At 52.8% G+C, this 26,724-nt stretch overlaps 2 protein-coding genes across 3 annotated transcripts; both read left to right on the forward strand.

The window, feature by feature from the left end:
• Nucleotides 1-2,394: 2,394 nt before the first annotated feature.
• On the forward strand, nucleotides 2,395-20,273 carry TRPM2 (transient receptor potential cation channel subfamily M member 2). Of its 2 annotated transcripts, none has more exons than XM_085311192.1 (32): nucleotides 2,395-2,589; nucleotides 2,953-3,038; nucleotides 3,467-3,635; nucleotides 4,124-4,304; nucleotides 4,682-4,848; nucleotides 5,276-5,456; nucleotides 5,868-5,929; nucleotides 6,266-6,466; nucleotides 6,842-6,944; nucleotides 7,390-7,511; nucleotides 7,900-8,250; nucleotides 8,755-8,892; nucleotides 9,608-9,737; nucleotides 9,962-10,200; nucleotides 10,580-10,692; nucleotides 11,172-11,385; nucleotides 11,993-12,111; nucleotides 12,443-12,575; nucleotides 12,733-12,904; nucleotides 13,431-13,614; nucleotides 13,897-14,078; nucleotides 14,244-14,376; nucleotides 14,601-14,688; nucleotides 15,886-15,973; nucleotides 16,384-16,535; nucleotides 17,427-17,503; nucleotides 17,587-17,688; nucleotides 18,073-18,159; nucleotides 18,378-18,483; nucleotides 19,001-19,102; nucleotides 19,579-19,695; nucleotides 19,994-20,273. In XM_085311192.1, the coding sequence occupies exons 1-32, from the start codon at nucleotides 2,395-2,397 to the stop codon at nucleotides 20,117-20,119; spliced, it is 4,620 nt and encodes a 1,539-aa protein (XP_085167318.1). In that variant the 3' UTR covers nucleotides 20,120-20,273. The 2 variants fall into 2 exon arrangements, with proteins under 2 accessions (XP_085167318.1, XP_085167319.1); XM_085311193.1 differs by having other exon boundaries at nucleotides 10,055-10,200.
• A 3,427-nt stretch (nucleotides 20,274-23,700) lies between these two features.
• Nucleotides 23,701-24,611, forward strand: LRRC3 (leucine rich repeat containing 3). The gene has a single exon (XM_085311194.1). The coding sequence runs from the start codon at nucleotides 23,818-23,820 to the stop codon at nucleotides 24,556-24,558; it is 741 nt and encodes a 246-aa protein (XP_085167320.1). The 5' UTR covers nucleotides 23,701-23,817; the 3' UTR covers nucleotides 24,559-24,611.
• Nucleotides 24,612-26,724: the final 2,113 nt, after the last annotated feature.

Here is a 26,724-nt window from a genome sequence, read left to right on the forward strand (position 1 = left end):
GGCCTGCTGACCCCACAGATTTACCACTGCAATACCTGCATGCTTTGCTTCCCTCATTACCTAATCACAACTCCCCTGAGAGGCACGAGGGCACAGTTTCTTTTCTTTATTTTTTTTTCTAATGGAGTTTTTCCACCCGTGCTCAACATCCATAGCTGGCAGTTGCTCAACTGAGGATTCAGCAGTTCAGGAGCTCAAAAATGGAGGCTGTGAGTGTTTGGGAGGGCTCAGGAGCCGATTTTTGGCTGTAGCAACAAGAGATTTGTGGACTGATTTTCTGAGGAGGCAAGGCACATGTGATGGCAGTTCATAGCCTTTAAATCTGTTCACCAGTTCAGCCAACTATCACATAAGACAGAGCACAGGGGTTTTGTCAAGCCCTGCCTGCAATAAGCTGAGCACAGCGACTGGGGAAGTCCCATTCAGACCAAACTGGAGTTAATTCTCCCAGCCCTTCCTGCTTCATTCACTATGCCCTTTCCAATGCATGAAGTTAGGGCTTATCGTGCTGTTACTGTGCCTAGGTTACCCCCCCAGCAAGCTCTGTGCATCGTGCAGTTATACGTGCAGGAGAGAGTTGTTACAGACAGTGCTATAATGCCTGCTGGGCTGCAGTGCTCCTGTTTCATAACAGCACCATGCACCATGCCTGTGTGCACTTTTGTTTTAGCCCTGGGTTCCTGGATGACCTTTGCAGAGGACAAAAGACCCCCCCCATATGGAAGAATTCAGCCAGTGCATCAATACAGAGAAAGGGCACCATTTTCCATGCAGAGCCATGCTTACTCACATGAGATACCTGCTTTCTGCTCTCTCTGCTGCCAGAAATAACCTGGCCACCTGAAGCAGAGAGCAAGCAAGGAAAGCTGCAGGGTGATCAGCCAGCAGGCAGCAGAGCTGGCAGGCTTGGGAGCTCTGCTCTAGTGGACAGGACACCGCAGGCTTGGGAGACAGAGAATGACGGGCCGAGCATGGGACTACATACTTTCCATGGGCTGGGAGCTTGGGTTCTTAGAGAACACCCAGTTAACCTGCATAGTGCCATGCTGAGTGAAGCAAGCATCCCCCCAGGATCATAACCAGGAGTTCCCAATGGTCCAGTTTCATCACTGTCATCTGCTGTTATTTTCCCAAATGTTGCTTAGAAGGTCCTTGCTCAGCTTTGAGTCTAAGAGGGGTGCATGAGCTGCTCTGGCTCATCCACCCTTATGAAAGCAACCCTGAGGATAGGCAAACTGGGTAACCTGGTGAGGGGTTTGGGGCAAAGGCCCCTGGGACAGCAGCTAAGAACTATCAGGGACCAGAAACAGCTGCTAGGCACAGCTGCAGTATGCATCTGCAGCCCTTGGATGGGATGCTGGCTCATTCGACTGCAAGGCAGCTAGACAGGGAGGCGATAAAGCTGGAGCCATGCCATTAGGTAAATGAACCAATAATGAATGCTGCATGTCCTGCAGAGAGGTGTTTAATCTGTAGGCCCAGGGATAACTGAGGCTGGTTTGCCAGTTGGATAGCTTGGCAATGATTCTGAGCACCAAGGTAGACAGGACGTGGCAGAGCCCTTTAGCCCTTTGTGGTGCCTGCAACACTGCAGAGGATACTGCCCACTGTGTTAAGACCTTGGCAGCCCAGAGGATATGTGTTGGCCATTTAACAAAGATACATCTACTACTTCAGAGCTATGTGTTCCCTGGTTCCAGGTTTAAGCTAGAAATTCAGGAATACTTCCCTTCCTAGCATTTGGTGGTCCCACTCTGCTCTGGAAGGCCCTGCCACAGCTCTGTACTAGTAAATCTTTCTTGGATCTCACAGAAGGCTCCAATATTTTGGGAACAGTAATTGAGCCTGGAAGGGATAGCAGGTATACAAGGTACTGAGTCCAGTTCCCTGAGCAAAGCAGGTCAACTTTCTTACGGGTAACAAGGCAGGTATTGGTGTCCATATCTAGTGGCAAGTGGCTATCCATAAATTGTGCCTTTCTGTTTTGGAGGGCACCTGACAAAGATGTTTAACACCCCCCTCTCCACGCCTCCAAGCCTCACTCTCTGTCAGAGGCATGGAGACAGCAGCAAACACATTTGTTCATAGGCAACACATCCTGCAGGCTTTTATGGAAATCTTCTCTGTCTTCTTGCTGGCATGGACAGCAGCAAGGGAGTTTAAAATCCAGTCTGAAATACCAGGCCAGCCTCTCCTTTCTGAGCTACACCAGGGTGGATTATGGCCAAAGAACATCCCGCAACCACCACCAAAGGACTGCCAAACAGAGTGCCGTGAAAGTTTTAGTCCACGTTTAACTTTTTTCTTTTTTGCTGCACTCAGGATGGAGATTTTCAGGACCTACCAGCCTAGGAATGCAAGGAAAAGAGCAGAGCAGAGCGATACATCGCTGCTATGGCTGTGCGCAGCCGATGCATCAAGGTTCTACCCTCCGAACTGAACAAAGTGTGCCCTGAAAGAGGAGACAGCCCCACCACACACCCCAGGAAGATGAGTGACTTTGAGGTGGTCCCCAACCTCCGGCAGAGCAGTAGCAGTGTCTCGAAGAGCAGACGGAAGGCACATTTCCCCACCAGCAGCAACGAAAAGGCAAGGGTAGGAGGCGCTGGAACAGGTGGGACCACACACAGCGGACAAACAGTACCAAGTTATCCCGTGAAACATTACTGGTGAATCTCAGGCTGGGACATGGGGGAGCATTAATAAAGGGTAACTTTAGTTGTAGGGATGTGCAGAAAATCGCAGACATTTGAGGTATGTTTACGTGCCCAGCACTCATATCTTCATTGCATGGAGAACACATGGCTTTGTCCTTGCACACAGTCATGAACTTTCATCCTTCACTTCACAAAAAGTACCCAGATGTTATCCAAGCACCAAGGTGTCTGGGCTCTCGTATATCTTCTGGCCCTTAACAGAAACCCTCAACACCTGTTGCTCTTTCTCCCTCAGGAAAATCTCATCTCATGGATTCCTGAAAACATTCGGAAGAAAGAGTGCGTGTACTTTGTTGAAAGCTCCCAGACATCAGACTCTGGGTAAGTCAAATGGTTCCTTCATATCCCTCCCTTGGTAGGAAAGCAGAAGGGGCATTTGGCGAAAAACCTGCAGCACTAGGAAATCCCACATTTGCTTCATGGCTGATATCCAGTTTTGTAGTGTGTAGCCCTTCTGATGCTTTTGCATGCAAACATTTCCATCCATATTTCATCCAGACAAGTCTTTATATTTCTATCACAAATCTCAGCAAGTGGAAATAAGACTTTTTGTTGATTTTTCCCCCAAACAATGCATTTGTTTCCGCACAATTTCTGAGCTGGAAGGCAAGCTGGGTGGGAGATGTGGTACCCAAGGTATTCTTAATTAAAACTCCACCACTTCCTACCTGTGCTAACTAGGTGGGCCACCTGGGTTTTGCCCTTTGGAGTTGGCTTGTTTTTGGCAAAGCTGGTTGTACATATTCCAGGAGGGTTGTGTGCGAGTGTGGCTACCTCAGGGAACAGCACATAGAAGATGCTGCCAAGCCTCCCATCTTCCTGGGGAAGGAATGGGACCCCAGCAGGCACATCCAGGAAATGCCGACAGATGCCTTTGGTGATATCTGCTTCACAGGCCTGGGGCAGAAGATGGGAAAGGTGATCTGCTTTTTGCTTCTGTGGTGTGCTGGGAGCCAGTGTTCAGAACCTGGGGTCCATGGCGGGTGAAATGCGGACATTTCCCTCCTGAATGAAAGGAGATGGTGAAAGTGTGGAAATGTCCTAAAGGCAACACTGACCCAAGCACAGAAAGGCAGGTGTGACAGGATCCCTCCTCTCTCCCAACCCTGTATCCAGTCCCTTTATGAAGCCATGAGACTGGCCTTAATGCTGTGAGGCCTATGCCAGGGCCCAAGGAATGATTGTTCCCTATCATAATCTTTAGGTGTGTCTCAGTCATGCTGAACCCAGAGAAGTGAAGGAAAAAGTCCAGCACCAAGACCTGGGGCAGCAGCAACAGGACTTTGCTGTAAAATAGTGGGAAGCCCCTGGTTCTTTGCTGGGACAGGAGAAATTGGGGTGGAAGTGCTCTTTTCCCCTGCCCTTACTTGTTTTACCCTGACTACATGTATGCTCACTTTCTGCAGTATGTACGTGTATCCGAGGAGACACCCCCACAGATCATCTACCACCTCATGACACAGCACTGGGGCCTTGATGCACCCAACCTCCTCATCTCAGTCACGGGGGGAGCCAAAAACTTCAAAATGAAGCCGAGGCTGAAGAACATATTCCGGCAAGGGCTAGTCAAAGTAGCCCAGACCACTGGTAAGAGACATACAAGTGATTCTGGAGATTGCAGTGAGAGAGGGGCATGTTGTGTGACTGTGCCAGCTGCAGTGAGTTTGTCTGCTGTGGAAATATCTGAGCTGGTCCAGAAGGACTGTAGGTCCCTATCTGAAGTACCAGCATCAGGAATAGACTGTCCTTGCTGCAGTCTCACAGGGAATAGAACTGAAAGATGCCATACTGTGCAGAGAAGTCATCTCCCATATTGCCAGGGCCTGGTGTATTGGAAAGGGAAGGCATCTTCTGGGGGATAGAGCATTGCTGAGGGCTAGGTCTTCCTACTGCTATGTAAGAGGATGTGAGCAGATCACTGCAAGCATATCCCTTCCCTTCCAAAACCTCTTTCTGACCCCCAGGGGCTTGGATCATCACAGGGGGGTCGCACACCGGTGTGATGAAACAGGTGGGAGAGGCAGTGCGAGACTTCATCCTGAGCAGCAACTACAAAGAGAGCGAGATTGTCACCATTGGCATAGCCACTTGGGGGACCGTGTACAACCGAGACACCCTAATCTGCCCCATGGTGAGACTGGCTGAGTTGCAGATACCTTTGTTTTGCCCATGCCAGGGATCGTGATGGGAAGGGGTGCTTCAAGAGTTTTTGTGGCTGGCAACCCTGGCAAAATGCAGCCAGAGCAGGATTGATGGTCCCTGGCTGTTGTTCTCCAAGCAGCTCCCCTGCCATACTCAGTGTCTTGCATAGGTGCAGTGCTTCTCCTGGGAGGATCCTTGTGGGTGTGAGGGAGCAGCCTGGGAAGGCAGGTGGAGCAGAGACACAGAGGCAGTGAGCAAAGCTGACATGAAGATTGGAGAGATGGCAGGCACAGCTGTTTGTTGATCCGCAGCATGCAGATCTGTTCCCGTTCCACATAGTGCTTGTTTATGGCATGCAGTAATCCTCATTAACTTTATCAGACTTTGCCCAGTATCTATCCTGTTGCACCTTGCAGGGTGGCTTTCCAGCTGAATATGTACTGGATGAGGAGAACCAAGGGAGCCTGTCCTGCCTGGACAGCAACCACTCCCACTTCATCCTGGTGGATGATGGGACCCACGGGCGGTACGGTGTGGAAATTTGCCTGAGGACCAGGCTGGAGAAATTCATTTCTGAGCAGACCAAAGTGAAAGGAGGTAACAGCAGCAAATCTCCAGGTCTGAGGAAGGGGAGGGAGCGAGGTGAGATGCATTATCCATTGATAAGTGCTGCCCATCCTGGCCTCTGGTGAGAGGGAAGACAGTGAACTGGCTTCCCTGGAGGATGGAGTTTGAGAGGATGCTCATGATAAACAGAAAACATGGTTCCTGTCAAGTACCTCAGTGACCCAAAAAAAGGAGCGTTTCTCTGACAGAGGATGGCTCCAGGACAGCCCTTTCCAGCAGTATGACTGCCAGGAATCTTTTCGTCTCCCTTCGGGCATCTGACATGCTTTGAGCAATGCTTCTGCTGTATCTTTTATGTCTCACTGCTCAAAGAGGACCTAGCTCAGCTGCAGGGAGGGTCTGCCCTGCACGGAGCTGACCCTGGACTCTGCTTCTCTGCAGGAGTCGCGATCAAGATCCCCATTGTGTGTGTAGTGCTAGAAGGAGGCCCTGGGACACTCGATGTAAGTACCTTGTCCTGCCCTCTCCCAGGAGAGCTGAGAGGGTGCAATGATAGAGCAGCATCAGGAAAAGCTGTAAAATCAGCAGCCAGGGTCAAGAGCAGCAGAACTGCCCCTTCCCTGGAGGTGCTGCCCCCCTGGTATTGGTAAAAAGCTGGTGCGACCATGGTGCTACAGTGCGGTGTTGGTAAAAAGCTGGTGCGACCATGGTGCTACAGTGCTGAAATGCAGTTGGATAGGAGTGCTACAGTGAAGCAGTGGGGGTTTCAGGATCATTGGGAGGGGGGGGTCTTCTGGTCTCTGGTAAGGATTGGGATCAACATCCCTGCTTTGTTGCAGACCATCTACAATGCCATCACCAATGGGACCCCCTGTGTGATTGTGGAGGGGTCTGGGCGTGTGGCCGATGTCATTGCACAGGTGGCCAGCCTGCCTATCTCCAAGATAACCATTGCCTTGATCCAGAAGAAGCTGAGCACGCTTTTCCATGACACCTATGAGTACTTCACTGAGGGCAAGCTGGTGGAATGGACCAAGAAGGTAAGCCTCTCTCTTCCTGAGCAAACAGCTCCCTCCTTGAGCATGTAGTGATTAAAGAAGACCCAGGGATTCTTGCCCATGAGCAGCAGGTCTCCCCATATGAAGTTTGGGGCTGGCCTTCCCCCCAACCCACAAACTTCTCTGGTCATGCTCAACATTGTCCAGGTGGACACCCTGAGGGCTCAAGTTCTGCCCCTCTAGTGCCTGACCCCTTTGGTCACAAAGGTGCCATATGGGACTAACTCCAGCCAGGCTGGGAGACACGGATCAGGGCCCTGCAGACAACTCAAGAGGAGCAAGGCATTGCCCCAAGTAGGACAGGGCTGCAGATGTTGCTGTTGTTGCTGTTTAACTTGCCCATGGTTCTCCTTGCAGATCCAAGACATAGTGCGGAGCCGGCAGCTCTTAACAATTTTCAGAGAGAGCAAGTATGGCCAGCATGATGTGGATGTTGCCATCCTGCAGGCCCTGCTCAAAGGTGAGGAGCTAGGAGCTACTTGGGTGTATAGGGAGAGGAGAATGGAAGAGGCATCATGAGGCACTTCCTGCAGCTGCCTGGCTTATGGGCTTGCAGAAAGGCTCCCCAGACCTTGTAGTGATGAGCTAGTCAGCTCATGGGGCTTCCCCAGAGGCAGAAGTGGCTGTGTATTGCAAACAGGGCAAAGGCACCTCAGCCATGTTCCCTACCTCCTTCCCTAAATGATTGTGCTGGGCCTCTACAGAGACCTTCTGGTGTGTGGCGAAGATGCCATTCTCAGAACTAAGTGCTTGGCTTGGTTAGTATATAGGATGCAGGCTGGGAGATGTAAGGACTGGGTGAAGAGCCATTTCTTCCAAAGGGCCTGGTTTTAACAGGGGCTTCCAGGTAGCATCTTCTTGCTGGGTAAATATTTTCTATTCTAACCCATGTACTTTGCATGCAGCATCCCGAAATCGGGACCACTTTGGCCATGAGAACTGGGACCACCAACTGAAGTTAGCTGTGGCCTGGAACAGGGTGGACATTGCTCGGAGTGAGATCTTCACAGATGACCATGAGTGGAGGGTGAGGCAGGCCTCCTCACATACCCGTGCTACTTGCCTGCTGCATGGCTTCCATGAGAAACAAAGAACTTTGGGGAGGAGAGGGGCAGGGACACACAGGTTAGATCATTTCTCCCTATTCCCGATCATGCAAAAGTTTGCAAGGGTCTTGGTGTAAGGCTGCCTGGGCAGGTAGTCCTGGCCAGGCAGAGACTGGGGAGGTGAGGCTGAGCTCCAGCTTGGCAGTCAGTGCCCTCTGAGCATCTCCTTCTCACCCCATGCTTCAGCTGCTGTCTCACACTCAGCGATACTTTGTGCTCTGGAACACCATCCCCCTATATGAGCAAGGAGCACGGTATGGCCCTGCTGTATGGTCCCAGTACCCCTGACTTCTGTCTCTCGCCTGACAGCCCACAGACCTGCATCCCGTGATGGCAGCTGCCCTGATCTCCAACAAGCCAGAGTTTGTCAAGCTGTTCCTGGAGCAGGGAGTGCGTCTCAAGGAGTTTGTCACTTGGGATGCCCTGGTTTACCTCTATGACAACATAGCACCATCCTGCCTGTTCCACAGCAAGCTGCAGAAGGTCCTGCTGGAGGAGAAGGAGCACACAGCTGGCTCCAAAATGCCAAGAGTCCAACTGCACCACATCTCGCAGGTGCTACAGGAGCTGCTAGGCCACTCCACGCAGCCCCTCTATCCCAAGCCCAAGCACCCAGAGCGGACCCGGCTCTCCATCCCTGTTCCACACATCAAGCTCAACGTATGCATCTCCAGTTTATGTGGTAGTAAGGTTGCATTTAGTAGGGGGACTCTAGCTCAGGAAACAGCCCTGGGAGTTGTGGTCAGATTTCTGACCTTTTGCTCACTCAAGAATCCTACTTAAAATCCCTTAAAGCTCTGTACAGGTAATCTGCCCCACATCCAAGGTACAATTCCCATCCTTTTATGATGACCCTCGTGACCCTGCACCCATATTCTGCACCCATGGCACTGTGCACTTCTGGTGGGCAAGACTCAGCAAGGTGTAGGACAGAGAGGTTCCTTGTGCACTGCGCCCACTGGGCACCTCCCCACATACTGCTGAAAAAAATGTCATTTCCAGGACTAGTCCAACCTTGGTCACTTCCACTGTCTGCAGCAAAAGCCCTTCCGCAGGTGATAGTGGCAGGCACACAGGGCTTGGGGAGGTTTTTTTGCAGGGCGGGCATCTGCTCTCTGCTGCTTGTTGATTGGTGAACAGGTCTGACTGCTGCACACCCTGCAGGTTCAAGGGTCAAGTCTCCGGTCCCTCTACAAGCGCTCTGCCAACCGAATTGCCTTCACCATGGACCCAGTCCGTGACCTGCTCATCTGGGCTGTGGTCCAGAACCGCAAGGAGCTGGCAGAAATCATCTGGACACAGGTAGCACAACCCAAGGCTGTTGGTCTCAGCTGTAAGGTTCAGATGGAGCCAAACCTCCCACCCAAAGGGGCAAGATATCACCTGCTGGGAATCAGTATGGCCCACAAGTCACCCACAGGCCTGTAGCAGTGCCCAAGTCAAATGGGAGTCAGCAAGCAAGCCTGCGACAGCTCCCCTCACCCATGCATGCTTGAAGTTTACTCTCAGCTGTATACCATGAAGCAAGATCCCTCCTTTTCCCACAAAAATTCAAGCTGCAGGCAGAGATTACATTCCAGGCTGGAAGCATGCTCTTCCCTACAGAGGCTGAGGAGGGCCCCAGTGCACTGTAGGCTGGGATACCCTGAGGGATGGCTGAAGGACTGGAGAATGCTTCCTGCCCAGAAGTGGCATTGCTGTGCAAAATGTATTGTGGCTAGCTGCCAGCTAGGGAGACACGAGCATGCTATGCACATCAGTAGGGTCACCTGTCCCATCACCCCCAGCTTCCCATCACAAAAGTGCAGTTGTCCCCAGATACCCCACAGCACCAGGTTACATGCTCCCAAAGGAAAGGACTGCTCAGCCCCAGCGTGGAAATCTGTCTTCCTCCTGTAGTGACCAGCTTGGGAGACCTTCTTTCCCTGCTGCAGGAGACCTGAAGGGCTCAACAGTACTCCTGGGGTCTTGTAAGATGGTGCCAGAGTCCCACACACTCTGGCCTCCTCTGTTCTAGAGTCAGGACTGCACAGTGGCTGCTCTGGCCTGTAGCAAGATCCTGAAGGAGCTTGCCAAGGAAGAGGAAGACACAGACACCACTGAAGAAATGCTAGCCCTGGCCGAGCAGTATGAACACAAAGCCATTGGTGAGTGAGAGGGGGATTGGCAGGACAGAATTGCTCTTTTTTCTTCTGTAGTGCTACCTAGCTTTGCCCATCTCTACAGGCTGTATGCTGGGGTGATGGGTGGGGAGGACAACTCCAAACAGGGGCCCCCTAATCATGACAGTGGTGTGTCAGGGCTGTGCTACAGCTGACAGTGCAAAGGCAGAGCAGGAAATGCTGAAGGCAGGCTATGCTGCAGTGTCCAGATCCTGCTACAAAGGGTGACTCTACGGGTATATTACTGAGTGCCAAGCTGGCCCTGGAGCTCAGCCATGCCTCCTCAATCTCTGCCTGGCTAGGGGTGTTCACAGAGTGTTACCGCAAAGATGAAGAGAGAGCCCAGAAGCTCCTCACCCGTGTCTCCGAAGCCTGGGGGAAGACAACCTGTCTGCAGTTGGCACTGGAGGCCAAGAACATGAATTTTGTGTCTCATGGGGGTGTGCAGGTGGGTTCTCAGTGGTGGGGCACATGGGGGAAGTACCTACATGTCCCTTGCTGCAGATTAAGGGTTTCTCATTTGCAGAGCTGAGGCTCAGATGGAGGGACTGTGCTCTGTACCTCCATTCCCAGGGCTCAGAGACCGATGCAACCCTACATCACATGGTGATCTGTGCCAAGATCTGTGTTGGGCCTGCTAATCTCCTTCCTACTCTGTGCTGCTGGGAATCACTTGCCCCCAGTACTCCTGCAGAGCTGGCCTGGGCTCCTCAGGAGTCAGACCCAGCCCAGTTTGTCCCTCAGCCAGACTAGTTAACTATGCCATGAGTTACACTTTTTGGGGTAAGGGGGCTGTCTGTAACTGGTGCTCCTCTTCCTTCTTGTAGGCCTTTCTAACCAAAGTCTGGTGGGGGAAGATGTGTGTGGACAATGGGCTCTGGCGAGTGATTGCATGCATGCTCTTCTTCCCACTTCTCTACACCAGCCTCATCACCTTCAGGTACCTCTCGTAGCTGGGGTGTATGTGCAATGAGGCAGAGGTTTCCTCCAAACCTCATTGTTCAGCTGGCTTACTCTGCTTCCATGGGACACAGTGGTCATGAGCCTTGCCTTCGTAAAGCCAGTCCCGCATGCGCCCAAGAGCACCCTATGTCTATCTGTGTGCCATCACCTTCAGCCCCACTGTGGTGTCTGTAGGTTCCCTTGTGAGGCTGAAGTGACCCCTGAACCACATGGGATAGCCTGGTCAGGAGGGTCAGTCTATATGGGACAGTACACAGGCTGGGAGAAGCTATTGTGAAGTCTCCTTGGGTAGCATGTGGTTTGGGGAGCAGATGAGCCAACAAGACCTCCCCAGCAGGCTGGCATAGGAGATTAATCAGTGACACACTGCATGGCTGGAGCAATGCTCTTCATGTGCTTCACTAGCACCTAAGTCTCAGATGGCTGAGCCAAGCATTCATCTCTTTCTCCCTTCAGGGAGAAGAGGCTGCAGCCCATGGGCTGCCTGACACGTTTCCGAGCCTTCTTCACGGCGCCTGTTGTCATCTTCCACATGAACATCCTGTCTTACTTCACCTTCCTCTTGCTCTTTGCCTACGTCCTGATGGTTGACTTCCAGCCATTGCCATCCTGGCGCGAATACCTCATCTACTTCTGGCTCTTCTCCCTGGTGTGTGAGGAGACCCGCCAGGTATGGAGTAGCCAGGGAGAGAAGGTTTGGGAGGATGTGCCCCTCTGGTGGTCCTGGAAAGTCTCCTGGTATGAGTAGCCAGGGAGAGGAGGTTTGGGAGGATGTGCCCCTCTGGTGCTCCTGGAAAGTCTCCTATGTAGCTCATGTTTGTGTGCTGCTTCTTGTGTACCCATCTGTTCAGAGAGGTGCCAGCAGAAGGACTGCCAGATCCTTCACATCTTCCAGGCCACAGAATTTCTTCAGCTACAGCTGGCCTGGTCTTGAAAGACACTTTGTCTAGAGCTGAATATGTCAGGAGATGATGGGACAAGCTCCTTCCTTGGGCATTTGTTTTAGGAGATTTTTCCAGTCTTTGCTTTACATTTCTTTTTTTCAGCTTTTGCTTCAACATCTCTCTACCTTTCTTCATTAGACAAAGGAGCTCCTTTTCTCAGATATCTCTTCTTTTATGTCCCTGTAGAAAACCCTGTAGGCTAAGGCTGACTCCAGGTAAGCAAGAGAATCCAGTGATGGTCAGCTGATCTGTGTGGTCTCCATTCTCTACAATACACATGAATATCCTACAAGGCTTTCACTGAAATACCAACCCCATTTCTCTTCTCAACAGCTGTTATATGACCCAGATGGATTTGGGATCCTTAAAATGGCTTCCCTGTACTTCAAGGATTTCTGGAATAAGTTAGATGTCTGTGCCATTCTTGTCTTTATCACGGGGCTGACTTGCAGGTGAGTTGTAGGGCTGTTTGCCTGGCAGTACAAAGGCTCAAGCCACTGTGTTAGGCTGCAGGCTGCCCCAGATTAGGCCTGTAGAACTGCGCACATTTTCTTAAATTGCAATTTCTTCTTCAAAAGGCCAGTGAAGATTTTCACAGTCAAAAGATTAATTCTGGCCGACTTCCCTCTGTTTTCAGCCACTTTTAGATGTTTTCCGTGCTGCAACTCTCACCCAGCACTCTGGGGAAGCTCAGTAGTTTTGCAGAGGTATAATACTGTGAGGTCAGAAGAAAACCCAGTCTGGTAGCACTGAGATGTTTCGTTTCCTCTGTTCTGTGCCCAGGCTGATCCCATCAACTTTGTATCCTGGAAGGATCATACTGTCATTGGCTTTCATTATTTTCTGCTTGCGTCTGATGCACATTTTCACAGTCAGTAAGACACTGGGACCCAAGATCATCATTGTGAAACGCATGGTGAGAGTTCCTCTCCACTCCACTAGGCTGAGCTCCCAGCTGGGAGTGTCCAGTCTGGGCAGCCAGACACCTGCGTGGGATGTGCCACCCATGTTATCCTGTCCTGGACAGTAGTGTGTTCCAAGATACAATTTTGCTTTTGCCTGTGTCTTTGCAGATGAAGGATGTCTTCTTCTTCCTCTTCCTGCTAGCAGTGTGGGTGGTGTCTTTTGGGGTTGCCAAGCAAGCTATCCTGATCCACAATGAGGAACGTGTGGAGTGGCTTTTCCGTGGAGTTGTCTACCACTCCTACCTGACCATCTTCGGGCAAATCCCCTCTTACATTGATGGTAAGGGACATTGGCCTGTAACAGCATGTGGCATGAGCAGAGTAGATTTGTGGCAAGGTTGAGGAGTACCACACTCATGCAGCAATCTGTCTAGTTCCTGCCCTGCTTGCCCATGGGAGTCCTGCAAAGGACTCCTCTCCAAGCATAACATAGGGCAGAGCAATGATGGAGTGTGGGGCTGGAGCCCTACTCAGGCATATCCTGAGCATTCTTTCGATGCCAAATCCGGGGGCTGAAGTTGCCCAAATGGTTGAGAAACCATGTTAGTAAAGGTATGAGAGCAGGCGCTCAACTGGCATGAGTTGATCCAGTTCAGTGTCACAGCTATAAAGCTAATGGGAGTTAGTAGAGCCCTTGGGACCGAGAGGACAATGCAGATCAACTTCAAAAACTGTGTATATATGGCAGTTGTTAAAATCTCTGGAAGGTGCTGAGCTCCCATGATGCTGGCTACTGTCACTACAACATGCTCCCTGAGATACCATGAGGTTTGCCTGTGGCAAAGTTGTGCTGTGCTTGCTTGCAGGGGTCAACTTTAACATCGATCAGTGCAGCCCCAATGGGACTGACCCCTACAAGCCCAAGTGCCCAGAGACCAATGAGGACAGCAAGGAACCCATCTTCCCAGAGTGGCTGACGGTCATCTTACTATGCCTGTACCTGCTGTTCACCAACATCCTCCTCCTGAACCTCCTTATCGCTATGTTCAAGTGAGTCTGACCTGGCCCTGTGGTCCTCATGGTGCATCAAGCTAGCTTTGCTTGCCGGCAGGGCCAGGGCGCCACATGCTGAGGGAGTGCAAGGAGGTGCCTGGGTCACATGCTGACCAGACCTTTGGGACACATTATGGGGAGGAGGAGGAATTATAGACACAGTGGGGGTATGGGGAGCTGACCAGGACTAACCAGGGAGATGGGGTAGGAGCTGTGGCAGCATACAGATGAGCCGAATACCCTCACAGCATGGCTAATACCCAGGCTCTGCCCCTGCAGCTACACGTTCCAGCAGGTCCAGGAGCACACAGATCAGATCTGGAAGTTTCAGCGGCACGACCTGATTGAGGAGTACCATGGCCGCCCACCTGCGCCTCCCCCCTTCATTCTCCTCAATCACCTGCAGCTCCTGGTTCAGCGGAGCCTGCTCCGCAGGCCAGCCACACGCCACAAGATGCTCAGTGAGGAACATCTCTCTTCCCTTCTTTTACTTCCTCCCTGGGACATGGCACCATGCATCAAGGCACACGGCTTTGTGTCTGGGTTGTGGTACCAGGGCCTGAGATGCTCAGGTATCTCCAAGTACCCTGTGAGTTCTGAGCACTACCATTCCCTTCCTCTGGCAGAAGAGAAGCTGGAGAAGAATGAAGAAGCTGCCCTCCTCTCCTGGGAGATGTATCTGAAGGAGAACTACCTGCAGCACCAGCAGTGCCAGGAGAAGCAGAACATGGAGCAGAAGATCCAAGACATTGCACAGAGGTATGAGCACTCTCAAGGCAGGGATATCCTCCTGTCCTAGGGCAGCCTGGGCAAGAAAGAGAAAGACTGGTGGCTCTGAGGCAGCTGTTGTTGTACTCATGGCTGTGGGAAGCGAATGCTCACAGGACTCCTGAGGATGTGGATGCACTAAAATGAAGAGGGCTGCTGGGCACCTGCACCAGGCCCAGCTCCTAAGGAGTCTCCTCTTTGTGCTGACCCTCCAGAGTTGATGTAGTAGCAGAGCTGCTGGACTTGGATTGGGTGAAGAGGACAGGGCTGGTGGAGCAGAGACTGATCGCTCTGGAGGAGCAGGTGAGACAGAAGTTGAGCAACTCCCCTGGAAAGGTGAGGTTGTCTAAGGGGTTGGGACAATTGAACTACAGCCAAAGATGGTTTTCCGGATTCTCTGGGCATGGGAGGGGCGCTCAGCCTTGTCCCCATGAAGCTATTCCATGCTGTACATCAGGAGTGGGGGTCTGTGGGAGCAGGAAGGGACCCTGGCAACTTCTCTGAAACAGCTGCATCGTGGCTGTTGTTCCTATTACTGCTTCCCTTCAATGGGTTTTCCAAGCTAAGTGGCAGGGCACAGTGAGGGTGGCTGCTCCTTCAGGGATAGGGAACTGAGGATGATAACACAACTGCAGACCCAAGATGGTAGTCAGATTTAATCAAGAGTTAGGCAAGCTCATGGTGATGATACAGCTCTGAAGTCAAGCTAGGAAATCAGGTCAGGGTCAGATCTGGTGATGGTAACCAGGGTCAGACACAATACAGTGATCACCAAGTAGGTCCGTGGTGACCTGGAAGAATGAGACCATGGTGAATGGGAAGCTCATCCACAGGCCAGGATCTGGATCAACAGGGCCCACAGCCAGGCCTGGCCATGGCAGTGGCTAAGCTGGAGACAAACCCTCCTCTCACACAGCTCAGACAGGCACTGAAGGCTATGGGCTGAGCTGAAATGGGCTCCAGGGTCTATTGACATGATGTGGGAGGAAGCCCCAGGTGAGGCTGCTGCAGGCCATTAAGACCAGTTAGTGTCCTCAGGGCCTAAGACAGCAAGATCTTCTGCTGATATTGACCAAAATTCAGAAATGGTTTTGTGAGACTCCATTTGTCTAAGCTCCATTTGGTATGTCAAGAGGGGAGCAAGATGAGCTGATCTTCTGGTGTGCGAGGAGTGGTTGTGTTTGGGATTGGAGGCTCTTCTGAGTCACCAAGCAGCCAACCCCATTCACTCTGAAGGATTGCCTTGGGCTATTTCAGGCTTAGGCCAGTCCTGCCAAGAGCTTGGGGGCCAGGTGCTACAACTCTGCAGTAAGACACAACAGAGATTTCTATGGTGGGAGAAACAATCAGCACAGAGTCCTGTTCATCTCCCGGAGAGCCCTTTCTGGGCAATTTCTAGTCCAAAGCTGAGCAGTGCAGAGCTGAGAAGGAATTGCCTGTGTTCACCAGTGCCTACTGGCAGTGTGAGAAGGGGCTGATGGCCTATCCTATCCCATACAGATACATCAGAGTGCTAAAGCCTTGAACTGGATGATGCAGGCTCTACATGGGAATGGCTTCGGTTTAGACAAGGACATGCCACCCTTGGGTAAGCAGAGCCAGTCTCCACCTGCAGCAGAATGTGAGGAAGCTCTGGGTCTCATGATGTCTCCAGCCTGACTCTGGTGACCAGGACAGAGCAGACTCCTTGTGTCTTTGTGTTAAACAGCAAAGCAGAGACACCAGGCTCAGAAGGTTTTTTTGGTGACCTTATGTGACAGATGCCTGGCCTGCATCCCTCAGTCCACTTGCAGGGCCAAGGTCTCTGTAAGACTGTCCAACCTGTTTTGTGGCCATTCTTACCGTCAGCTCCCCTCCATTTGGAGCCCTCCATGGAACCCATTGCTGAGTCTTTTCATGGTCAGCAAGCCCTCAGCAAAGCCACAACCCACAGCGCCAAAACCACTTTGACTCAGCACCCTGTTTTGTCAGGTCTCATTTTCTGTGTCTGCCTTGCAGTCCTCAGCAAAGCCTCAGAAATGAGGGAGTGTGACTTGGAGGAGAAAACTGAGGAAATGAAGCCTCCATACCATGTGCTTGCTCGAAACCTCCTATATCCAGGGTCTCACACTGTCCGCTTCCCTGTGCCGGATGAGAAGGTGCCCTGGGAGGTAGGAGCTCTGACTATGGGAGCAGGGCCTGGCAGGCTCAGCACTGGCAGGAAGGAGCTTCAGATTGTTCCAGTAGACAGAAGACAGAGGGAGGTGGGAAGGTGTTAAGGGGAACAGACATGTTATTGCACCTGCTTCCTAAGTTAAAACAGTCAAATTTGGGCACTCCTATTCTTCCCTGTCCTGGGACAAGCAGCCTTTGGGGGATGCTGCTAGGACTAAGCAATCCAGAGCTAAGTTTTTGCTTGGCAGCGGGCCTATCCATGGCCTGAGATGCCTCCTTTTGGAGATGCTGCAGTTGTGCTCAGGGGAACAGGGCTGGGAGTCACTTGGCATGTCCTGGGATGCTCCTAATGGAGACAGCCTTGTTTTCATTGTTAGTGGGACTGCCCCATCTCTGAAGTCCTACAGGGCACTCACACTGGGAAATGGCAGTTCCAGTGAGATCTGCTCCTGGGCAGACAGCTCCTCCAGAGCTCTCAGAGAGACAAGAAGGAGAAGCAGGCATCATTCCTGCTGGGATCTGTAGTGCTAGGGATGCCTGGGGATACTCTATTAGGAGACAGAGAGGGAAAAGCATCTGCTACTTCATTTCCCAAATTAGGGCCTGCTCTGTGCCCATATGGGCCAGGAGCAGGATCTGGCACCAGCTTCAGTGGGTGCACAAGTGAGGCACCAGTCCTCGAGCTGAGACCTTGTCCTCAGCCCCAGAGAGGACAAAGCAGGGTCCAGAGCTTTACATGCCTCCAGGATAGATGCTAAGAGCTAGACAAAGGAAGAGACTGGGAGAGAAAGTGTTCCTGTGAGTCCTGGTCCCTGCCTGCCCCCAAACTGATGCTATTGACAGAGTGGGGATGTGAGCTGGGCCTGATGCAGCCATATGCTCTGCAGGTGGAGTTCCCACTCTACAACCCTCTCTCCTACTCGGCCAACCACAAGGACATGGCTGTGCAGGACCCATTCAGCCCGTGAGTGTCCTCCCCGGCTCTCTCCCTGGAGCTCTGGCCTCTGCCCCTTTCGCCTGCCCTACTGTTTGCTTCCTGTTGTCCAGGTCCTTGGAGTCTCTCCTGAAGATCAATTACAATGCCATGGATGGGCTGATCAACCGGCAAAGCTTCCACGGCCTCTACACAGTGCAGGATGGGCTGCCACTGTGAGTATACTGACCACAGGGATGGATGGGTGAGGTGGAGTTAGGGGGACAGGAAGCATATGCCCAGGACTAGCGTGCCCAGCTGTACATAGTGCCACCAAGCACCCTTGCAAAATACCATTAAGACCAAGAAATTGCTATCCTGGCTTTGTGTGCCAGGAGGGCCTGGGTGCATCAAATTCCTTCCAGCTTCCAAACAGCTAATTGTGGGGCATAGAAATGACACATTTTCCTCAGCGCCTTCTCAAAAGATCCCCAGCAGCCCAGAACACCCACAATGCTGTGCTAGGAAATTCTGGAAAGACTCTATGACTTCGATCAACATCACAGCTTGAGATGAGGAATTCTGATGCCTTCCCAACCAGCGTGCTCTCTCCCTGCTAGGAATCCGATGGGCAGGACGGGGCTACGAGGGCGCGGGAGCCTGCACTGCTTTGGACCCAACCATGCCCTGCACCCAGTTGTGACCCGGTGAGTGTATGGAAACAGTGAGATATCCTGCTCTAGGACTGGGATGGAGAAGTGCTGCAAGGGATACAGGTGGAGAAGGGGACACAAAGCCATTACAGGAAAATGGGAGTCTCTGACAAAACCCCCCATTGCTGCCCACTCAAAGTGAGAACTTTTGCTGGCATTCTGGGAAAGGGGAGCAGAGTCCTGCTGCAGCATTGCATGGGTCTCTCTCACAGGTGGAGGAGGAATTCAGATGGATCCATTATCAGGAAGAGCTTGAAGAAGATGTTGGAAGTCCTAGTTGCCCAATACCCCCTGTCGGATGTCTGGGCTCTGCCTGGGGTAAGAGCTAGTAAAAAACAGATGGCTCAGAAGGGTCCAGGAAGGCCAGGCAGGCTCCTGAGCCCAAGGTCTGCTGGCCTAGACAGCTAGATATACCATGGAAAAAAAGAGAGATAGAGATGGGTTTCACAGCCCTCTATCTGGGGAGGTAGCTTTTGCCCACAGCAGAGTGTCCTGCTTGTGCCTGGAGGCACAACCCTTTTTTCGCTTCTTATTTAATCAGTGCTTCAGTTCTCACTTGTCTTTGGGACCTCTTATTAAGCAATTGGCATAGTGTCCTGTGGCAGCAAATTACAGAGGTTAAAGCAGTTAGACAGACATGTTTTCAAGCACAACTGAGGAGTTTTAGCAGGGAGAGGAAAGAAAGGGAGGTCCCTCCACCATTCACTCCCCTCTAACATAGCTTGTGGTGGCATCACCTGTTGCCATGGCAATGGAGATGCCAAACTGTTGGCAGTGAAGGAAGGATGGTTTGGTCCACAGGCAGGCCCCTCTAGTGACATCTGCTTTGGTACAGGGGTCACTGGAGCCAGGTGAGATGCTGCCACTGAAGCTCAAGTGGATCCTGCGTCGGGAGTTCTGGCCTCAATTCCAGAACTTGCTGAAACATGGCACAGAGGTACGGGGCTGTGCAGTGTCAGTGTGGTATGCGAGGGTTACAGCAGTAGGACAGCAGGATGCAAATCCTTTTGCCAATGCTCCCACCAAGCCCTCAGGCAGGAGCAGGCATAGTTGGTGGAAGTGGAGGAACGGCATAATGGCCTGAGATCATGCCCAGGGTCTGAGAGCATACTGGAGGGCCTTGTGAACTTGGGTCACATGTACCACCCTATCGTAGGTCCCAAAGCAGGCTGGTGGGTGGCTGCATCTGCTGCAATCATTCTCCATGACTGTAGCTCAGAGGGCACAAAGTGGGAACATGTCACAGTTCTTCAGAAGAGTCAGAGAAGTGATGGAGCAATATCCCCCTGTCTAAGCATGTATGCCTAATCCTTTATGAAACATCCCATGACTGATGAGGCATCTGGGATCTCTTGGTGCCATCAGAGAGATGTCCAGGGCCTTGCTAATGCAGCAATCCTCTTCCATGCTCAGATACATAAGGGGTACCTTGATGACCCCCGCAACACAGACAATGCCTGGGTTGAAACTGTTGCCATCAACGTGCATTTTGATGACCAGAATGATGTGGAGATGAAGCGGATGAATTCGGTAAGGGCTTCTTGCCGCCAAGTCTCGTTGACCCAACTCCAAGCATGCATGGAGCAGGCAAGACCACAGGCATGGCAGATTCTTCCACAAAATCCATTTGGTTCCAGACGCTGATCTTGTCCTAATCAAGAGTGGGTCTCTCCAGTTGCATGCAGCAGAATGTGGGACCAAACATGGGGTAGCATAACAACAGTGGCCCCCAAAAGAGAGGGCAGGAGGCCGGGGGCTCAAAGTGCTGCTAGATGTGTCTGGCATGGCTCTTGCCTGCAACATGTGCAATGTCTTTTGTCCCTTCCAGTTCCTGCAAGGCTGTGACCCAGAGCTGTGCATCCGCTGGCAGGTGCTGGACAAGAGGATGCCCCTGCATGCCAATCACAAGGAGCTCCTGCGCAAGGTCTCAGTCCTCCTAGGCTCCTACTACTGAGTCCTTGAGCACAGGCCAGGGCTCCTGCTGCCCTGGACCAGCACCCAGTTTGAGACTTGCAGTTCTGCCCCCAGCACCCTTTTGAGGCCACGGGCAGCTGCTGGAGACCAGGTTTTCCTCATGGTACTTTGGGTCCTTTCATGAAGGTACATCTCAGGTCTCTGGGAGGAGAAATGCCCCTCCCCCACGACAGTATACTGCAGCCATCATGCTCCTGGGGGCATGGGCTGTCTGGGCAGTGCCCATGCAGCATGCTGGTCTCTGTTGAGGCAGGAATCCAATGGCCCCATCCTTTGAAGGGGCAGAGCTCAGCTCCAGCCCATCTCCTGGTGCTTCCACATCAATCAAGTCACTAGCCCAAGGCCCGCGGGGCAAACAGACTCACAGGACTGCTTCTGCAAGGATTTTCTTCGCTCAGCTCTACTTTCTGTTTGCTTTGGTGCCAGCACTGGGGATTCTCCTGCCCCAGCTCCCCCTCCATCCAGGGTACCCATCAGGCATCTTTGTTGCCGGTCCATGCTCCGGGCCCTGGCAGCTCCACTGCCATGCCATTTCCAGCCAACCCGGACCCAGCAACATGGTCCCAAGGTGTGATCCAGTGCTTCTTTTGAAGGTGTGAGTGCCTCGTGGCTTGTATACTTATAGCTTCGTACCTTCATACAGGTCCCCCGCGCATCCCATACTGTTACTTGACCCTGCCTGCATACACCAAGTGCCATGCTGTACCTGAACTCCAAAGCGCCAATGTCCTGTGCTAAATGTCAGCTGCCTGCCCCATGCCCTTGCACACATGAAGGGAAAGAGGCAGCTTGCTGGGATTCAAGTGGTCCGTGCTCTGTGGTCCCTTGGGCAAGTAGGGACCAGAATGAGGTCATTAGCATGGCTATCTCAGACATCTGTTTTCTTAAGGTGGTCCCTCACTTATCTTTTTTGTTGCATGGAAGAACAAGGCATAGTGGGGACAATATCCAGGGGCTCTTGATAATCCCAGAACAGTCCCATGGTGTCTTATTATGACTGGACTGCTCAGGGAAGGCTTTTCATTCCCCTGAATCCTCCCAATGGATCATACATTGGCCAGCTAGAGCTATTCTTCCTACCCTGGTGGCCGTCATAGCACAACTGCAGCTTCACTGGTGATGCACTGGGGCTCAGCAACAGTGTCAGACTGGCAATATAGTCAACCTAGCTCAATAAACTATCTATTAAATAATTAAAGGTGTGGTCTGTTATGGCTGTTTAACCAGTCGGCATTCCTGAAGGCCCCACTTGGAGCCCAGTTTGCACATTCCCACCTTCAACCTTGTCACACAAACCCAACTCACCTGCTGTGAGCTGGAGCTCCAGGAGGAGCTGCTGGAAATAGTGGTGTGCCAAGGCTGCAGCATGGTGCCTTCCCTTGTTGCTGGTGTCCTGCTGGGTCTCTGCCCGTGGTCTCCTGTCACCACTCTTGAAAACCAGAGCAGGAGCACAAGAGGGCCAAGTCTGGGGTGGGGGGGCAGGGCTGGGCAGGGAGAGGAGATCTTGTATTCGAGCAGCCCATAAATCCTTTAGATCCACAGGCCTAAAAGCTGACAGGAACACAGCAACTGCAGGCTGGCATGAATTGCTGAAGCTTAATTAGCATCACTCAGTTACAGCACAAATGAGGTCCAAGTGGTCCCTCCCCTACCTGTGCTGTGGCTGTGCCTCACAAAGGAGTCAAGCACCCCAAGTACCTCTGCTGCTCCCTTCCCCTGGCCCTACCCCCAGGCGGGGAGGCAGCAGGGCCAGGCCAGTGTCAAGCCTGCAGAGAAGTAGCCTGCTCCAGGCAGCAATGTGGGCTGCAGCCGGTGAGGCCAGGTTGGGCTGGGCGGGTGTCCTGGCCTTGCAGTGTCCTCCCCAGGTGCCTGCCCCGGGCTCCCAGCACCTCCCCGGGCCCCCAGCACCGCCCCGGGCACCCGGTGCCGCCCCGCCGACGAGGCAAGGACCGCCCGTCCCGGGGGCACGGGCAGGAGCAGCCGCAGCAACAAGTGGAGACGGCGCGTCGCCTCCTGCCGGCACCGGCACCGCCGCCGGCACCGGCACGGAGCCGGAGCCGAACGGGAACCGGAGCCGCACCGAGGCGGAGCCGAGCCGAGCCGCCCGCGGCTGAGCAGGTAAGAGGCTGCCCGGAGCCCAGGGTGGCCGGTGAGGGGCCCCGGGAGGCGCCTCGATGCGGAGGGGGAGGGCGGAGGGGGGGGTCCCCGTTGCCGCATCCCAGCGGTGCCTGGAGTCCTGCGGGGCTGCAGCTTGCCAGTGCCTGCACAGCCGAGGTGCACAGCCCACCCCCACACCCGGGAGGTTTTGGCCCTCCCACTCTGCCCAGCTTGGGCCCCCCAACCCCAGCGGGCCCCCAGCTCCCCGGCTTTGCTCCTGCGCACCCCTGGCTCTGACTGGGTTGGGCTAGGACAGCTATAGAGAAAAATCTCCCCTGGAAGAATTAGCTGCAGTCCCTCACCCCCTCCGCAGGTCCATGGTCAGGCACCTGAAGGGTGCTGGTACCCACAGGGTGCTAGTACCCAGGGGACACTGGTATTTAAAGGATGCTGTTATCAGAGGGATGTTGTTACCAGAAGGATGCTGGTTCCTGAGGGATGCTGATGCCAGATGAGTGCTGTTACCAAAAAGGAGAATGACTTCTCCTGTAAGACTTTCTGCATGCTGTTCACTGCTCATCTTATCTAATGAGATCAGCATGGCCAATTTCATCACTGGGGAAAAGGGTCCTTGGAGCTGACGGAGTCCCTCCCCACCAACACTCCCCTCCAGGGAGATCTTTTCCCCCTAGCCAGGCTGCAGCAACAGGTATATAGGTAGCACTGAAGGGCAGAGGAAAGAGGGCCACCTGCTTCATCTCTTGCCTCATCTCCAGCAAGACTGAGGTTGGGTTTATGATTCCTGGATCACTCCCCCTTACTGGGATATTCAGTGGCTCCTCTCTAAGATCCAGCTCCTGGAGTCAGGTATTAAACCACACTGTTCACTTGTATTTAAAAAATGAAGAAAGGAAGAACAGTCACCTCCTAGTCCCTCCTTTGGCAAAACCCCTCAGAAATGTGACTTGTACCAGCTCACAGATGGGAAAGCAAAAGAACTCCAGATCTTGTTATTTAAAAACCCGGTGGTGATGATTAAGCTGGTCTGATGATCTGGGGAGTCTGAGTCATCATTTTTTTTAACACTTGGAATTTGGTGGGATGTGAATTTGCTGCTGCCATTCCTCAGCAGCAAATCACTGCGTCCCATGTGGAAATCAGCAGTGGGCTCCCAGGCTGTGCCCTATGCAACATCTTCATCCTACAGCATCCTTTTGTCCATCTGGGTGGGATGTGCAGAGACAGGTTTGAGAAAGGGGCCTTTTTTCTCTGCAGATCTCTGTCCAGGTACAATCTGTTTTAAGCCTAATTAAACTGTCCTGGAAGAGATGGTAGCCAGCGTCATTAAGCCCTTGTTTCCTGGACTCCAGAGCCCAACCTCTCCCTGCTTTTCCAGGGCTCATCACACATAAGACGTAAGCAGTGTTCAAGGGAAATAATGCCGTGTCACCCCCAGTCCTCCACTTTCTTCCAGCAGTAAGAGAGGCTTTGCAGGAGTGCAGAGGAGATGCTCTGCCAGCCGAGAGCTCCTGCAGTGACCAAGGCATTGCCAGCAGCCATGCCGAACTGCCTAGGTGCAAGATGACACTCACAATCATACCGGCTTTCTTTTACCTCCTCCTGTGTGGCTCTTGGGGCAGCTCCTGCCCCCCAAGCTGCCAGTGCACAGAGCAGGCAGGGGCGAAGGCAGTCCTCTGCAGCTCCCGGCACTTGGAGGAGATCCCCAAGGACATCCCCAAAGACGCTGTGTTCCTTAAGCTGGATGCCAACAGCATCACCAGAATCCCAAGCAATGCTTTTAGGCACCTATCCCACCTGGAGGAGCTCGACCTCTCCAGGAATGCCATTGAGAAGATTGACAGGGCAGCTTTCAAAGGGGTGGCTGCTGGGCTGCGTACCCTCGACCTTTCCAGCAATCGCATCCGCAGCATCCCCAAAGAGGCTTTGCTGATGCTCAATGCCAAGCTCCGGCTGGCCAACAACCCCTGGCACTGCGAATGCACCTTGCAGGAGGTCCTGTGGGAGGCACGGCTGGACCCTGACTCAGTCCAGGACATCACCTGCCACACAGCCCCACGGGAAGAGTATGTGGGGAAGCCATTGCTCCAGGTTTTGGATGCTGGTGTCAACTTCTGTAGCGTGCGCCAGAGGACCACGGATGTGGCCATGTTCATCACCATGTTTGGCTGGTTTGCCATGGTCATCACCTACGTGGTCTGCTATGTCCGGCACAATCAAGAGGACACCCGCAAGCATGTGGAGTATCTGAAATCATTGCCAAGCACCCAGGACCCTGCAGAGACCATCAGCACCGTCCTGTAATGCAAGATTGGGTCCTTTGTTTCCAGCTCCTTGCGGAGAACCAGTGGCAGCTTGGTGGGCTTCAAAGCTTCTTTACAGGATTTTCCTGAGAAATTGTGTTTTGGCGTAACCTCAACAGCAGCCATCCCTTCCTGGGCAATGTGCAAGCATTTGTGTGCTTTATATTGCTGCTAATCCTGGACCCAGACAAAGTGTGACAGGATATGGCCTGCTCTCTGCATGGAGCTCCTTGGTAGAGAGCATCCAGTGCCTTTGGAGAGCAAGAGTTCCCAGGCCCAGGCAGAAATGCAATTCCCAGCCAGGCATATCTCCAGCAATATCTGGAGATACCAGATAATACCGGTGTCTGCTCTGGTCCTGCAAACCAGTGCCAGTGACCACCCCAGCAGGGATGGAGTCAGGGGTCTGGAGCCAAATCCAGCAACCCTAGACCAAGCATGGGAGAGTAACATGGTGGGGGATGCAGAGGGGAGGTGCAGGGGATGCTCCTGATTATGACCTGCCTATAGAGTGCAGGAACATGGGGGAAAAATCTTCCCAGCACAGAGCACCCATCTTCCCCACAAGAGCGCCGGCTGCCAGCCAGGCTAGCAGGGAAACCAGCCCAGCCCCACCACTTGAGGTCCACATGGTTTGGAGAGAACAGGCCCATGGGGACACAGATGGTGACAGAGGCACTTGTGGGGCCCTCTCGCTTTGCTCTGCCTCTTCAAGGAAAGCCGTGGACCCTGAAACCTGCAGTGGAGAGGAACAGGCTGCTCCATGCAGCAGGATCATCCTATCATGGCGCCAACAAAAGACCAGCCTTGCAGAGAGCAGGACGTCATCCTCAGTCCCACGGCATCTTGATAGCCCCCACTTGCCACTGGCAGCTGTGGGATGTTCTCCTAAACCTTTGTTTTCTCAATAAAACCCTGCACCTAGGAAAAGCCCCTGGGGTTTCCTTGTGCTGAGAGCTGGGCATCTGGGAGACAGTGTGCAGATTGGGAGCTGGGGGTCTGAACCTCCCCTGCAGCCAGATTCCTAGGCATCCTCTCTGCCCTTGGTTCATCCTGCTTCCAGAGGTGAGTCTTTCCTCATAGGCTTGTCTCAAGCTCCAGGCATGGTCCTCAAGCTTTTGCATCGGCCTATACCTCAGCTGGAAAGAGAAACCAGGAGTCCTGCCTCAGATGGTGAGGGAGAATGATGGTGGTTTAGGGGGGTTGCCCTTGTATGAAATCAATCCGTCCTGATGTAGACAGCCCTAAATTCAAAGTACCAGTGTGGCTCCCATTAGATTGCATCCTCTCTACCTGCACCCTAACCTGCCTCATGCAGAGGTGGCAGAGGAGAGTAAGTTTGCTCTGCAGACCAAATTGTGTTTCTACATCATGCCAGGTAAGTGCAGAGATGACTTGCCCTATTTTGCCCTTCCTCCATCTCAGGGCTGAATTAAAGATGCTGCTCTTGACTCAGAGCAATGGAAGCAAATTGAATTCTGCCTCATTCACAAGCAGGAGGAAATGAGCCTTCTCGGCAGAGCAAGTCTTATCTGCCACTGGGCCAGGGAAGCATGTTGTCAGGCAGACATGATGGAGAGATCTGCAGGGGCTGCACAAATAGGCTCTCTTTGGCCTGGATCCAAGGGTGGATCAGTCAACACTTCCTCCCCAACCCTCTTCCTTGGGGGTTTGCACCTCCTGTGGTCTTTCCATAGCTGCCTGGGGTCAGAGTGGTTGTCTCCAGTTCTGAACAAGAAATCCAGGGGCTGAGGAAGGGCTGAGCAATGCTCTGGACCAGTTGGGAGAGACAGGAGGAGCCATGGTGGGTGGAGGCAGAGGGGCATGGTCACCCCAGCATCCCGTTGCGTCTGCTTCATCCTCATGGACAACTAGTGGCCCAGAAGTCATGGATGGGTCCATACAGAATCGGTAAGGTTGGAAGGGACCTCTGGAGATCATCCAGTCCAACCTCCCTGCTCAAGCAGGGTCACCTAGAGCGTGTTAGACTGGATTGCATCCAGGCGGGTTTTGAATATCTCCAGAGAAGGAGACTCCACAACCTCTCTGGGCAACCTCTTCCAGTGCTCTGTCACTCTCGCAGGAAAGAAGTTCTTCCTTATATTCAGGTGGAACTCCCTGTGGTTCAGTTTGTGCCCATTGCCTCTTGTCCTGTCGCATGGCACTA

This window comes from Rhea americana, unplaced genomic scaffold, assembly GCF_003343005.1.
Source record: "Rhea americana isolate MKP2758 unplaced genomic scaffold, rheAme1 scaffold_334, whole genome shotgun sequence".
Lineage (NCBI taxonomy): Eukaryota > Metazoa > Chordata > Aves > Rheiformes > Rheidae > Rhea > Rhea americana.